The 15331-nt window shown below is 35.4% G+C and overlaps 1 protein-coding gene across 1 annotated transcript in view; it reads left to right on the top strand.

Annotated features, from left to right (window-relative positions):
- The first annotated feature begins 2942 nt into the window (after nt 1-2942).
- The window catches only part of ppp1r2 (protein phosphatase 1, regulatory (inhibitor) subunit 2), a 33143-nt gene continuing 20754 nt past the window's right edge, over nt 2943-15331 (top strand). Inside the window, exons 1-3 of the mRNA XM_051911506.1 lie at nt 2943-3312; nt 10737-10844; nt 11516-11599. Of these exons, the coding sequence (XP_051767466.1) occupies nt 3188-3312; nt 10737-10844; nt 11516-11599 (317 nt within the window). The 5' untranslated portion in view covers nt 2943-3187. The remainder of the gene's footprint in view (nt 3313-10736; nt 10845-11515; nt 11600-15331) is intronic.

Genomic DNA, 15331 nt, shown 5'->3' with positions numbered 1-15331 from the left:
CACACTGCACCGACAAACGCCAACAAACTCGTCTGTTGGAGTTTGTTGGACAGGTGTGATACCCACGCTAAAAAAAGTTTAAAAACCGGTGTATACCAAACGCAACGCAATGGGTTGCGATCAGATCGATGGCTACAGCGCTTCGGATTTCAGGTTAGTATTTTTGTTTTGCCTCAATACTTTAATACAATGAAAATATATATGATACTATATTATTAATATAATAAACTTGCCTGACAATATTGTTAACATGGTTACACGTATGTAGTTGTGGAATTTTCCCAGTCAGACTTGACTCTTGCACTCATTTGTCGGTGTTTGTTGGGGCAGTGTGAACATAGACATCTTGCAGAGTTTCCTCTTGTCCCTGAAGACTTAAAGTCTTAAAGTGATTCGGACAAAGCCGGAAATGGTGGCTAAAGGGGGCCACAAAAAATGATAGATGCATAACTCACTGGCTGAGCACCAGTGAGTTTCTCCACTCATGAGGACAAGGTCAGAGGGCAATGAGGGTGCGGTGGGCGTAATAGAAGAATGATATCCCAGATGCTAAGATAAGTTCAGGCTGGTGAGCAATAATCACAGTAAAGGAGGTGTGGGGTCAGTTTCATTGCTCTGGTAGTGCACCCGCTGGGGGTTGTGGTGGAGGGTTAATGCTGGAGTTCAGGACGGTCTGGGGTTGACTCGTCATAGTCAACCCTGTGGGCGGATGTGGGACTGGGGAGGCCTTTTCGGGGTTATTTGCAAATGTTTTATGCAATATTCCAATTTTGTGCATAAGTAAATTCGCAACTTCGGATGGAAACATAGCTATTAAAGGTCAAGGTGGCCTGCTACAATATCTCATGTACTATCTCTGTAATTCTAACTTTTTAGCACAATTATTTTGTTTTAATATTGCTGCAAGCATTTACCATTGTTTGGGAAATTCTTGCGGACGAAATTCATTTGGGACTTAAATGGGATGAAAATTCCCCATGCAGATTTCTCAAAGGGTCAAGTTGGACACATAGATTCACCACATTCACAAAAAGAACGCTGCTTGGTTTGAAAGCGACTTGTGTGTGAGCTATGCTTCATACATCACTACACTACTGACAACAGACAATGGGCTATATGCACGGAGCGTTCTTTAGAATTTCCGCATTATTATAAGCCAGCTCGAAAACTTCCGGTGAGATGTCATTTGCTGGTGTGTTGAGCATCAGTAGTGTAATACTTAGTTTATAATCAGAATATAGTCACTTAAATAGTCAGGTATAGCATTAATTTAGTTATTCAAACAAACGTAAGACGGCATAAAAAATAAATAAATAAAGACGTTCCTCATTGTTCCTCAGCTAAATTCAATTCGACCATCAGTTTTCACACTTTTATGTGAAAAAAAGCTTCAAAAAAATTAAATATTTATTGTGCACTTTAGTAAGATTAAATGAATAAAATGTGTGTTTTTACAAGTGTGCTGAAATCATTGATCTCGCGCTGCACTGACTGACAGCTGCTAATTACAAAGGGAAAGCGCGGTGCTCGCTTTCTGTCATGAATCACAAGAAAAGTTATTGTTTTTCTTAAGATTTTTTTGAGTATTTCATACTTCACATTGACAAAATGTATTTTTAAACATAGTTATTTTATAATGTTTAATATTAAGTCAAAAACGAAGTGAAAAACGATTAGAGGAAATGGCTGATATATGCGCAAATAAATGCTACTTTGCCGCCACCTGCTGGTTAAAGTGGTAATTATTGTCTTTTTCATTTTTAAATAAGTGTTTTCTATCAAATGTTGAATTTCATACATTTGGAAACGTTCGGTTTTACAGTCGGGACAATCTCAAAAGGATGAACAAATAATGTTTGTGGTCATCACATTAAAAATAACATTTGAAGTGCTGGGGGGAAAAAAATGCTTGTCTAATTACAGACACTGCGTTTTTTCAATCAATAAAACTGGTTTATTGGCAAATTAGGTAAATGTGATAAGTGCATTAAAATATGAATACAACATTAAAAAGTCAACCATTGATGGTTTTGTGTCGATGTACAGCGACTACAGAATGAACAGCTAACAGTTCACCGGAAATGCCCGAGCTGGCTTAACGACAACCAGGAAGTAACCGTGCATATAGCCCATTTAGATGCCATATTAAATTTTACACAGATGAACACAAGACTTATTTTGATTAAATATTACAGAAGGGCACATGAATTTAAAGGAAAAAAAAGATGACAAATCATTTATAATAAATGCTGCAATATTCCATAAAATCATAAAAAACAAAAACTGTCAACTTTGATTTCATGATGACTTTAACACACTGTAGCCTACTTCTCGAGTTTTCCCGTTTTCTTTCCTGTCAAACACTAAATATGGCGCTACCTTGACTAAGGTCTATTCATATCCATTATTATATTTGTTAAGCATTTATGAGATATTTATGAATAAAACTGATGCGTTACAAAGTTTACCTCGTTAAAATGCGCACAACTGTAGGTGCGTCCCAATTCGCGTACTTACGCACTATTCTATGACGTTTTTAAGTACAAATAGTGCGAGTAGTGCGTTCACACAGAAAATTCCCAAAAGAAAAAGTGCACTTTAAATACCCGGATGATGCACTAAATTAACGGGAAAAAAACGAAGTGTGGAATGTTGGACACTTCATGCTCTCAACTGTCGCAGCTTTAATTACGTAGGGGGTATCAGACTCCGATGTTAAATGACAAAATAACGTTATACAATTCACGCACTATATGGATGAGTACATAGTGCATAAGTACATAGTGTATAAGTGCATAGTGTATAGTGCGTCATTTGGGACGCAACTCTGGACTTGACCTCACCGCCCCAACAAACATGGCGACTGTTACTCGACACGTTAGAGTTACGTTTCTATAGCAACACTGCAACTCTCGCGATGATAAAGAGTGCGAGACTGACTGCGGCGCCCTATTTCCTTTCCTCGCTCGCTGTAAATGGGCAAGTGCGTGAGCTCTGGCAGAATTCAAGTCATCAACGGTCACAAACTTTAGTCACAAACAGCGTTTAACTTTCATCTTAAGGCAAGCAATACATCAGTGGTTAAAAAATTAGGTCAGTGTTGTTTCTGAACCGCTTCGGTGTGTTTTAGTCGTTTGTTTGAGGCGTAAACATTGCAAAAGAGGAGTTGTGGGTGGGTTTGACGGTTATGGCAGCACCGCGACCCATTAAAGGGATTCTGAAGAACAAATCCAGTATCAAAGCCCGACCCGAAGAGCCAGTCCAGGACACCCCAGAACCAGCACCCCCTATAAACTCTGAAGACGACCAACAGTGAGTAAATGGTCTTTAAAACAGGTTAAATCAGTCAGACAGGGCGTCTATGTCAGTGTTACAGTCAGCATGATACCTGTCAATCAAACTCTGAAATGATGTTGACTGTGACCTGAACTAATACACTCAATCAGTCCTAGAGATTCAATTTAACTGGTTTGTTCCAGTTGGATTACTGGGTTTGTAGCATAGGTTGCTAATAGGTTAGCCACTGACCTGTCATGTCAATAAACCATCCAGATGGAATGATCACAAATCCGACTTATTCTTTATTAACCAACTGTAGTCTAATCAGTTTTTGAAACTGTTATTTAGATGCACGGGTCCAGTGATATGATTTTAATCCAGTGATATGTAGCAAAAGTATGAAGTCTCTTCAGTCAGTCATTTTACCTTGACCAAACATACAAATTGTGTGACTCAAACTGATATTTTCATGTTATAATGCACTTTATGCACTTTCATGCGCTAATAAAAAAATCATTAATAACATTATTACATACATAAAGTGGATGATTAAGGCTTGTGTATTCAAATGGTTAGAAATTTCTTAAAACCAATTCATATTCTTTCATATTTTAATATAAATGATTTCATGACTTAAGCATTAACTTGGCAGTCTCACTAATCTTTCAAATAAATTTAAATAAATATAATGTCACACTACAAAAAACTTATTAGTTCTAAAAAGAAAATGTTAAAGGTAGTGTGATTTCTCTTAGATAATATGAATGAACATGGTTAAAAAGAGGCTCACATCAGTTAAAGGTGCAGTAGGAGATCTGGGAAATGTTAACGTTAGCCCGCTAGCATTGAAAGCATACGATCCCACCTTCCCTGAAAATCGCTGTCCAAAAAAGCACCTCCTCCAAAACACATGAAGACACACACACACACAGCTGTTCTTGGCAAAGCGTCACAAGAGACAGTGTTAAACTACCTCATGTCTCAAAGCACATAATATTACAATAATAATGAACGTAAAACAAAAAGCTTGTACCTGACTGCTGCAGATTCATTTCGGTGTTGATACTGTTGACATGGATATGCATAATTCTGTGTATGAGGACGTGAACAGCTCTGTTAGAACGTCACAGGTTGCCATCTTTTGATTACGTTAGTTATGGCATGAACGCAGCATAAGCTCATTGTTTTGAATCGGTTGGAAATGTAAACAGTGGCTGCTGTTTGTTTATGGTGCTCTGTGACTGAGGTCTGAATTTTGCATAGCATGAAACGCGCTGATGACGTGATGTCTGTGTGAACAGGGTGCGCGCGAGTATGTAAAAACATACGTTGACAGGCAGGTTGGACATCGTATTCTTTCGTTCAGACCGAATGTAATGATTGAATAAACATTTTATGGTCTTATGCCTTCCACAGACAATATATTTATGAAAATACATTTAGACCATTTAACATAGTGATTTCTATCAGTATATGAGGAGACTTTCAACCAATATAACAAAAATGTTTCTGTAGAGAATCACCTATTGCACCTATAAGTCAAATCAAAACATTTCAACATAAATGGAATAACAACACTTGTCCTCTCACTCTGGCTATCATAAAACACAGCTGTCACTGCAGATTTGTAAAATTAGATGAGTGATTTTTTTTTTTTTTTTTTTTTTTTTTGCCTGGAGGACGACGCATGTAAAAATTGATCTCATTCATTTTGACATTCACTCTTCCAGAGACACTCATAGGAGTCGTGGATGTCCGTCTCTCTGATGTACCTTCTGTCCTGGAGGTCAGAGAAGTTGTCTCATATCAAGGATGGGACAGAAATAAAGACAATCCCATTTCCTTGTTAACTGAGCCATCTGGCTTTTATCTATATTCAGCACACATATTGATTTGTTCTTTTAGTTCGATCAACATTTGAATAGGATTTTTCAGAAACCTCAATAAAGGAGGCACTAAACCTCTTGGTTATGGAGATGTTGTGTTGTCAGTATGGCATCTGTCGTCTGTATGTAGGTGTTCTCTTTGGCTTGCCGACTTCCTCTGCCTCCTCTTCCTCTCTCGCCAGAAGACATCGTTCTTGAATCCAGCTCTCCCACTCTTAGGAAAATAGGACACACTGTAAGAATGGCACTTATTAACGAAATTCCCGTCCTGTGAGACCACTGAGCCGACTGCAGTGACACTAAATTAGACCCTATTTAAAAAAATTATTGAGTGATGCACCTTCGCTCTTAAAAAAGGTTCTTTATTGGCATTGATGGTTCCACGAAGAACCTTCAACATCCATGGAATGCTCTTCACTGAATAACTTTTGTAACTTTAATAGGGCTTAATCTAATTTATACAGTGAAGATTATAAGCAGTATTGTTTTACATTTGATTACTTTATTCATTTTCTGTACATGAAAACTATTTTTAGATCTCCCTGAAAAACATGAAAAGCACTATTTATTTAATTTGTATCTTTGTTCTGTTGCTTGTAGTTTGATTATTTGATTTTTTTTTAATTTTTGTATTAATGACTGTTTACTTGTTTTTAATAATCTTTGAAATTTATATTATTTAGTAGTCTTAGCTATGGTATCGAAATTGGAAGTCAGAATTGTTACATTTCACTGGTATTTAAAATGTTGGCGTCATAAACTTTTTATTACAATACAAGGATATATGGGTCAAAAACAACAAAAACGATCTATTTTATTTATTACTTTTTTGTGTTAGGGCCAGTGAAAATTTAATTATTGCATTCATTGAATCAAATCTAGAATCGAATCGAGTTCTTGATAGTTTCAGTTTCACTTTAAATAAATTTTAGAATGGGTGTTTATAATAAATGTCGTTTATAATTAATGTTTGTTTGTTTTATACATACTTTTTTTTTTTTATTCTTATTCTGTTTAGGATATAGTAAAATTCAAAGGATTTCTTGTGGAGTGAGAGGAACTCACTCCACAAGTTTATAGTGCACGTTTATAGTGTTTGTAATGTTTGTAAATGTTTTAATTTATTTTACATTATTTCTAAATGTAATAAATTCACTTAGACATTAATACAACTTAATTTCTGGAAAATATGGAAAACTATTAATTCTTCCAAAATATTGCTTTATTTCTTTTGGTCAATTCAGTTTGAAATCTCAAGTGATTTCTAAGAAATATTTGATTGAACTCTATAAAACCACTTGGTGTGTATAATAAACTAGAGTTTTACTCGTGCAGAATCACCACCACAATACTAGTGTGTGGGTGGTTGCCAGGGCATTTGTTAAGGTGTTCTAAGTGTCTTCTGGTGTGTTATGTGGTTGTCAAGGCATGCTAGGTGGTTGCTAGGCTTTTGCTTTCTGGCTAACCCCCAAGTTACTGATATTTTGGTCTGTAGATATGGCACGTGTCTCTCCTTCAAGTCTATGGTATTTTTTTTTTATTTTTTTTTTTGTTATTCAACAGGCAAAATTAAGTTTAAAAAAAAAAAAAAAAAAAGTAGTAACAGCAACCATCTCCTCAACAAGCAGCATGATTTGAATAATGATCATAATTTTTTACAGTTAATACCAATTATTTCATGTAATCTGAATGACCGGATCACAGTTATTTAAGATTTTATCTCTGTTCACTGTCACTGTTAACTCAACTCAACTCAAGTAGGCTAATACCAGCTTACTTTTTGTTTAATTATTGGTGAAAATACTGTATTTGGATTCATTAATAATCAAATAAAAAAAAAATAATAATAATAATTTTCAAATTTTTATCAGGCCTAAACAAAACATTGTCTATATTAAGATACAAATGGCTATGAAGAAGTTCAGGGAAGGAATTGCCAAAATTTCCTTTCATTCTGACTTTAGTGGCAGATTGATATACAGCAACCATAAGTAGCATAAAAATTAATGTGACAGCGATAGTTTTGTGTATTGATTATTTAATGTTTATACTTTTAATGTTTTTTTATTTACTGAAATTTGTCACAAACTAAATAACTATTATAATTACAATATAATTTATTACCAAAATTTGTTGTACTTCTCACATATTTTAGCTGCTGAATCAGGTTCATTTTCTTACAACTTTTTGCTGAATCCACATTATATATTTGACCACGATGAAGTCATAGGAAGTGATTATCAGCCAATTCCGATAAGCCACTGATCGATAATGAAGTCCCCATTACTTTTGATTCTGATGTTTGTTTTCAAATCATCACCATCAAATATAATAGCGATACAATAGTAATAGCGATGCTTGTGTTAACAGACAACACTAGACAACAGACAACACTAATTCACATTTTAGGAAATTGTTCAATTCACTATTTCCAGCTTACAGAAGTCGAAAAGTATTCAGTCAGTGACTTTGTTTTTACTCTCTACTTAAAAAGTCTACGTATCAGAACTCCTTAAGGACATGTCTGAATATATCCCACCTTTATCCTGTATGAATATGAGGGCATTATTTTCCCAACAATGTGTTTTTGTTTTTTAAACAATGCAGTAGACTTTGGCAACTTATTTTTGTTATTTTAAGTGACATCCTGTGCCATCTTGTAGATCACATTTTTGCCTGAACTCCGTTGTTTTTCCAGGACTTCCATGGAGATAAAACATTGTTTGATTCATAAGGTTTCGCAGCATTCTGGTCTCTTAACTGCAGACAAGTTCATTACATTGTATTGTGCTTGTTCTCCTAATAAGTCACTACAGACTGCTGCTCATGTACTGTTTTTGTAACCCATGATCCGTAAAAGCATGACCCCTACTACATGCAACAGTGCACCGTATGCTCCCACGTGACAGAATAAATCGCTGTTCACCACTGAGGTGGCCTCTGCCTCTAACATGAATTAAACTAATCTCTTGATTATTTTACGAGGGAACATGAACATCCATTCTGAAGAGATTAGCATTACTCGATTGGTCCTCGCTGGTCCTGCTTTAGTTTCATCTTTCTGTCTGATGCATAGACCTGTGCGCAGTAGGACAGTAAATCTTGCAATGATTGCTTCCAGGACCTCCCTAAAAGAGACCTAAAAATAATCCTCTTCTCAAAACAACAGTATCTTAGGTTGTGCTTTGGCATTTTGAAATGCTGCAGTTTAAATCCTATATCAGGTTTGAGTGGATTTCCACACTTGCTTTGTTACATAGCACCTCTTCCAAACGCTGGTTGTGTAACTGTTCTTCTTCCATGTGGATTGGCACAAACTGCCACTGCAGATGCATTAGTGGTCCAGTCTACTGCGTTCATGTCACTAAATGCACTTGCAGGGTTTTTTTTTTTTTTTTTTTTTTTTTTTTTATCTGACTACAACATGGAAAGAACGGATTTGGACTACGTTGATCATTGCTTTAGTTACAGTTTTGAAGCATGTCAGAGTTTAAACTGCTTGAAGGCCAATAAAATGCTTTGTGTTTTGAAGTGGCTCTGTCATTGCGTGGAGTGGGTGTTGATTGCAGCTGCTAAGGCCATAATCGATTGATCGAGGTCATACTTTAGCTTCGCTTTAACACTTATTTATGGTCTATATGGTCAAATGCAAAGTTTTCGCCATTCAGTCTACAGAGTAGATGCACATTCTTGAATGGATCAGTGAGAAATGGATAATTTCTGGCGTGAATGTGGTACCAAGAGTATAGTTACCACTTATTTTAGTAATATTTTTAAATAATTTTAGTATTCATTAATTAAGTAGCTTTTTTTTTTTTTTTTTTTCAGTAATTTTTCAGTGCTTTTGTCATTTTTATTAGTTTTATGATTGTCTTTAATTTATTTTTTCAGTTTTAGTCAATTTTAGTACTTCAACTTAAACATATTTTAATTCCAAGGCAACATTTCTAATTTTCATTTAAGTTTTTCGCCTGACATTTATATTATATTTAAAGGCACAATATGTATGATTTTTGGATTAAAATATCCAAAAACTACCAGAACAGTGTTATATATTTTGTTGACTTGTGTACTTACAGGGCTCCAGACTAACATTCGAGAGCAGTAGCACCGGTGCCAGTAGCCATTTTTCCACTGTCAGGCCAAAAGTGAGCATGCTAGCGAGTGCCTAGGTCGCGTTTCTACAGTCACTTCCGGGGCTTGATCAGGCCTCATTGGGGCTTCCTTGGGAACAACGGCCAGGGGTTTTTGGCCCACCGAATACCTTGGTCCAAAGCGGGACATCTGGGGCTTGAGGGAGTGGTCATTAACAAAGAGGGAGTTTACCTGAGTCAGGAGAGGGTCAACACTGCTGCTTATTTCCCATGTTATTATATCAGGCTACCAGCTAACTTGAACATTTTAAACAATTTTCAGCTCAAAACTCACTTTCAGACACCAGCGAGTGTTTGATATAACTTCCTTGTGGTCCGATGGGGATTCTGAGTTAACAGAACCAAAGTTAACAGTTAAGTTACTGTTAAGTTAACAGTAACAACACTGGTATGCCATTTAAAATATGGCTGAAATGTAAAAAGAATTGTATTGATACATTCTCGAAGTCAATATGAAATCAAAATTGATTCATATGGATTCATATCTAGTCATATGGAAATTATCATTACAAATTATCGGTACTTGTTAGTGTTATTACGATACTGGAATTTCAAACTTTGATACGATACCTTGAAAAGTATCAATATTTGATAACGTTTTCATTAAAATACACGTACATTAAAAGTCTAGGCAATCAAAGATTTCTTCTCAAGAGCTCACTTTATATGATAAAGCTTTTAAGCTTTTAAGCTTTTTTTTTTTTCATACAATCAATTTCCATTACAATTATCTCACAAATATTTGCTAACTCAGTGTAATTGTTTTTTACAATAGGGTAATTTTGTTGCAATAGCTTGCAACACACAGCACAAGGAAGCTTGATTTCAAACAGTAGGCTAAATTGAATTTAAAAAAGACAAGTAAACAGTAAAAAAAATAAAATAAAAATAAGAACAAATAAATTACTAACAATAACACAAATAAATACAATAAAATAAAGATTCAAATGAAATAGACTGCTTTATTTTACTAAAGTTCTTATTTTGTTTTTAAATATTATCAAAATCAAATTATTACCCTGCTTTTCAACCCCTTCACTCAAATAATCTTTTATCTAATTTTGGCTTTTTGTGCCTGTATTGTACTTTGTGCATTGTATTACAACACCGCACCTGGGGTAGCGCTGTAGCTTGATAGCTCATAGAGTTCAATGCATTGGGAAACATTGACTTGAGACATGAGAAGAGAGGGCCTTGTGTGCCAGTCTTTCCATTTATATCACTAAAGAGTCGGTATATTAGGCTATGTATGCCACTTGATGCTATTTTTTTTTTTTTGTGTCCTTTTCCAAGGTACTCCATAAAGTTTCAAAGTGGGGCAGAGTCCTTTGTTTAATGTAGCAGATCTCAATGGGAATATTTGCATCAGGGCTAATAGCTTTATCTCTAATTCTGTGTTTGGACCTTTTTCTTTCAGGAAGAAGTCACAGAAATGGGATGAAATGAACATTTTGGCCACATATCACCCGGCAGATAAGGACTATGGGCTGATGAAGATAGACGAACCCAGTACGCCATACCACAGGTGAGCAGAACACAAAAAACCTGCCATTAATGCCTTTTAGATTATGAGTGGGTAATATACCGTATTAATTTGAGTATCGCTTCTGATGTGTTTGTGCAACAATACTACAGTGTGGATTCAGGAGTGAAACTGCTGCCAGCCTATTAAATCGAATAAAAAAAAAAATGAAGATGTGCTTGTTAGAACAAATTGGATTGATTGAATTATCTAAAGAATGATTAAATGATATTTAGCCTAATTGTTTTTCAGTACGGCATGGAAAGCTTTGAACAAAACATGAAATTGAGAGATTAAAATGAACTATAAATTTATTTTTCGATTAGTCGGGACTTTGCGCTGTGTGCAGAATACATCTGGTTTAAAGTAGTTTTCCAGTAATATGGAATTTCAGAGTTGATAATAAGTTATACTGCATTTAGGTTAACCTATGGCCTTTTATTCTACTTGTTGAAGAAAAGTAATTGTGTAAAGATCCGATTTCTTTCTGAGGCTGTATGGATTGTGAATATTGGTAGTTCAAACCGTTGTTCCCTTGTCTAGATATGTTACTGCCCTGTCTGCAAAATACAAGGGCAGCACTGAGGGTGCAACTCAATATGACAGGGCAAATTTGCAGAAAAGGTCATGCTGTCTTTCTGGGCAATTGGCCAAAAATCTCCTTTCCCTCTCAGGATGGTCGGTGATGACGAAGATGAGGGGGCGCTCAGCGATTCAGACGGGAACACAGTCCTACCCGGAGACGACCTCGCTAAGAAGTAAGTGATGCATGATTGTTATCTCTGATATGGATAGAAAGGGAAGTATAGTTTTTTTTTAAAAAATGTTTTAGTACCCATGTTTTAGGTTCCAGAATTCTTATGACTCCCCACCACATCTACATCACAGGATTAGCCTATGCACTTTAGAATCTCACAGCAAATTACTTTCTTGATAACAACACATTTTACTTTACGTTTTTGTTTATTTTATTGTTATTGATAAGAATTATAAGAAATCATTTAGACACCCCCTGGGGTCTGGAATCGAAAATTGATTCCAATTCTGGAACTGGATACTTGTTATAAAATTAAAATTTCGATTTGCCTTATCGATTCCTTTGTGTGCATTTTAATATGACTTTAAACCATTCAAGTGCAAGAAGATTTGCGTGCTGTTTTCTGTGCTGCACACACATTCAAAGCGCCTGTCATACTGAATAGTGCGCGTTACTGAACTAAGTTCTCTTCCGCATCTTTTTGCAAAAAAACAAACGAACTATGACTTAAGTTATGACTTAAGTGAACGTAAACAGCTGACAAAGAAAACGCATAACAGTATATTGGATCCGTGCAGCTCCTAAAGTGATAGCAGCATAATATCCCTGCTGCTGTCTCTATAATAACGTTAATTAAAAAACAAAAGACAGAGAAAATTCACTTGCTCTTCTTGACTGAATAACTTTTGTAACTATATTTGTAATGTATATTTAATTTATAAAGTGCAGTGTTATTTTACATTTGATTACAAATTTCTGTAGCTGAATTCCTGAAAATCTGAAAACACTGTTTATTACAGTCGTATCTTTCATTTGTAGGGCTGGGTATTGTTCAAAAATTTTCGATATTGATACCAATACCAATAGCTTGACTTGGATACCGATTCCTGAACAATACCTTTTTCGATACCAATTTTATAAAATCTGTTTTAACAAGATTACATTACCTCAAAAAATCTTTGGTTTTATATTTTAAGTTTGTTGACTTTTTACAGACTTAAAGACTCATCTCCTGAGCCACTGCACAAAGGAATAAAAAAGGCTGCTTATAAATTAACATTTATTTAAAATAAAGTTCTTATTTGGCTAAATTACATTTCCTTAACAGTCTTTAAACACAGGCTTTACTCCCTTCAAATTTATATTTTGCCACTGTTTACCTACATCATTGTTGGACATATAATTATATATAATATTTAATTATATAATTTCTGTTAGTTAAGCTTGTGTATATTTTTAGTTAAAGCTTTTAAGTTATAAAGCACTATCTCACGTAGGGTTTTCCTTTGTGTTTTATATAATGACCACTAGGAGGTGCTCTAGGCACATGATTGGTTTTCTCTAAAGAGAAATACGTTCAGTTGAAAACGAAAGTAAAAGAGTGACGCACGTTCGTTGCGTCTTGCCGTGAAATGAGAGTTCCGTGTCTTTATTAAAATCAACACATTAATGATTTATCACTTGTCCACCCGCAATTAATTGGAATGTTATTTTTATTTTTATTTTTTATTACTTGGCCTGACCTGCGGATTATATCGTATGTATATGTATGCTTTTTCAGGATACAGCCTTTTGAAAATGTCCACTCTGAGGGTGTGGATGATGCTTGCACACAGTGGCAGTATCAGGAGGACGCTGATCCTCCTTTTCCACCAGAATTGTTCGCCTTCTGGAGCCAGAGCCTGTGCTCGTGTAGGCAAACTAGAGCCCGTCACCAACCGGTCGCGTGTTTCCATAGACTTGAGGAACGAACGCTGATGTAACGCTGCTGTGTGTTGTACCTGCCTATAACTAGTCTAAAAAACATGCATAAACAGTCGGTACTCTTACCCGTCCTTTTTGGAGATAAACTGAAAGTGAAACCGTTGATTCACTCGCTCTCTCGCACTCAGGGTCTGAGTTTTGAATATCTCGCGCATAGTTTTAAATATTTAGATATAAATAACAATGTAGTGCAACTTTATTTCATTGCTAAACGAGACAGCATTTTTCCGCCCACTCTCCCCTGCTCTGTTCGGAGGTATCGAAATTTGGTACCGAATGACAAGACACTTTTCGATACTCAATAATTCGGACGGTACCTAAAGTATCGAATTCGATACCCAGCCCTATTCACTTGTTTTTATTTGCTAATTTGTTTTTGTTCTCTTTTAATTACTGAGTTTACTTGTCTTTAATAATGCTTGAAATTTATATTAAATAGTCTAGTTGTTTTTGCTATGGTATTTTTAAACCACAGGCAAAAGTTCCTTGTGTAAGTGTTCTTTAGCCTGTTGATTTTTGTTCATGGTATTCGGCTGCAATGAGACTTAGAAAAAAAATGTGAATGATATCTAGTTTTTTTTTTTTTTTTTTTAATAACCTTATTGGAATCGAAATTAGGAATTGATAAGAATCGGAATTGATAAGCAGAATCAGAATCGGAATCGTTTAAATTTAAATGATATCCAACCCTAACACCCCCTCATTGGCACCCTGTCTTATCTCAGTGTGTCGGACTGCAATGTTAAAATATTTCAAAGCATAGATCTTATCTTGAATTGGTATGCGGTCTTGATGTAGACGAATGCTGAATCCTGCTTCACACACAAATAAATGCTAGCAAACAGTACCAGCAGCTTAATGGCAGTTCATTGTATTCATGTCTGTAGCCTACATTTCATATAATGTATTAAAACACTGGATAAGCTTAAGACTGAAAGATGCATTTCATAGACCTCAATGATGAGGTCTCACCTCTGTACTAGTACAAAATCAAAAAGTGTGTTTCTTCAACTGGACATATTTTGTTCACATTGTGTTTACCTTGATTTGTCTTTATAGAACATGTCTCATTTAATCTCCATCATGCTTCACTCTTCAGTCGCACTGTAATCCTAAGTGCACTAACTAAAATGTATATATTAGTGGAAAAATTGTTTTGGTGGAAATGGCACTAGCACTAAGAAATGGTAATAATTTGCATAAAAAACATTTTTATAGTTAAAAAGGTAGCATTATTATTATTATGAATGAATGAATGAATGAATGAAGGTAAGAAATCATCTTCCAAGACCATTTTAATGTCGCATTCCTATATAAAAAGGAATGCTTAAATGTTGAAGTCTGTTAATTAAAATCAAATTCTTGGACATAAGTGTGCATAATTGAAGAAACACCCTTAGTGGACCGTTTTATATTGTAATACTGATAATTGGACAACTCTGTTTTGTGCTTTTAAAGAGTTGACATCAGGGAAATAATCAGTAGTTTCCCGTTTTCATTTTTTGTGTTAAAACACTGCAAAAGTGGTGCTTTATTCTACACAAGATTAAACGGAGACTAGCATATACACAGAACCCTCTTTTCTGAAAAGAGCAAACGTTGCTTACACATGGATTAGGCTGCTTGTATGCTATAGAAAGCTTTGATGGTGCATTTGATGGATAGGAATGCAAAATAGCCATTTAAAGGTGTAATAAGAGTATTGTAAATGGATTTCCAAATGCCGAACTGTACCTGCCTGTCTGAAATTTCCATTGGACAACTTAAATGTGTTTAAGCAAAAGTTAAAGTTTCTTCAATGTTTGTTCACATGATGGATTGACACTGTTGCCAACCTTTGTGTTTTTCCTGCTGTGTCCTTGCGATGCACATCAATGGGTTCACAGCGTTTTCTGATGTAGTAGGTTTAAACAACCTTAGAGTTTGTGAGGGAAAACTCATTAAACAAAATAGAGCCACTGCGAGAAAC

This window comes from Ctenopharyngodon idella, chromosome 10, assembly GCF_019924925.1.
Source record: "Ctenopharyngodon idella isolate HZGC_01 chromosome 10, HZGC01, whole genome shotgun sequence".
Lineage (NCBI taxonomy): Eukaryota > Metazoa > Chordata > Actinopteri > Cypriniformes > Xenocyprididae > Ctenopharyngodon > Ctenopharyngodon idella.
This window is presented reverse-complemented; position numbering and strand designations above follow the sequence as displayed.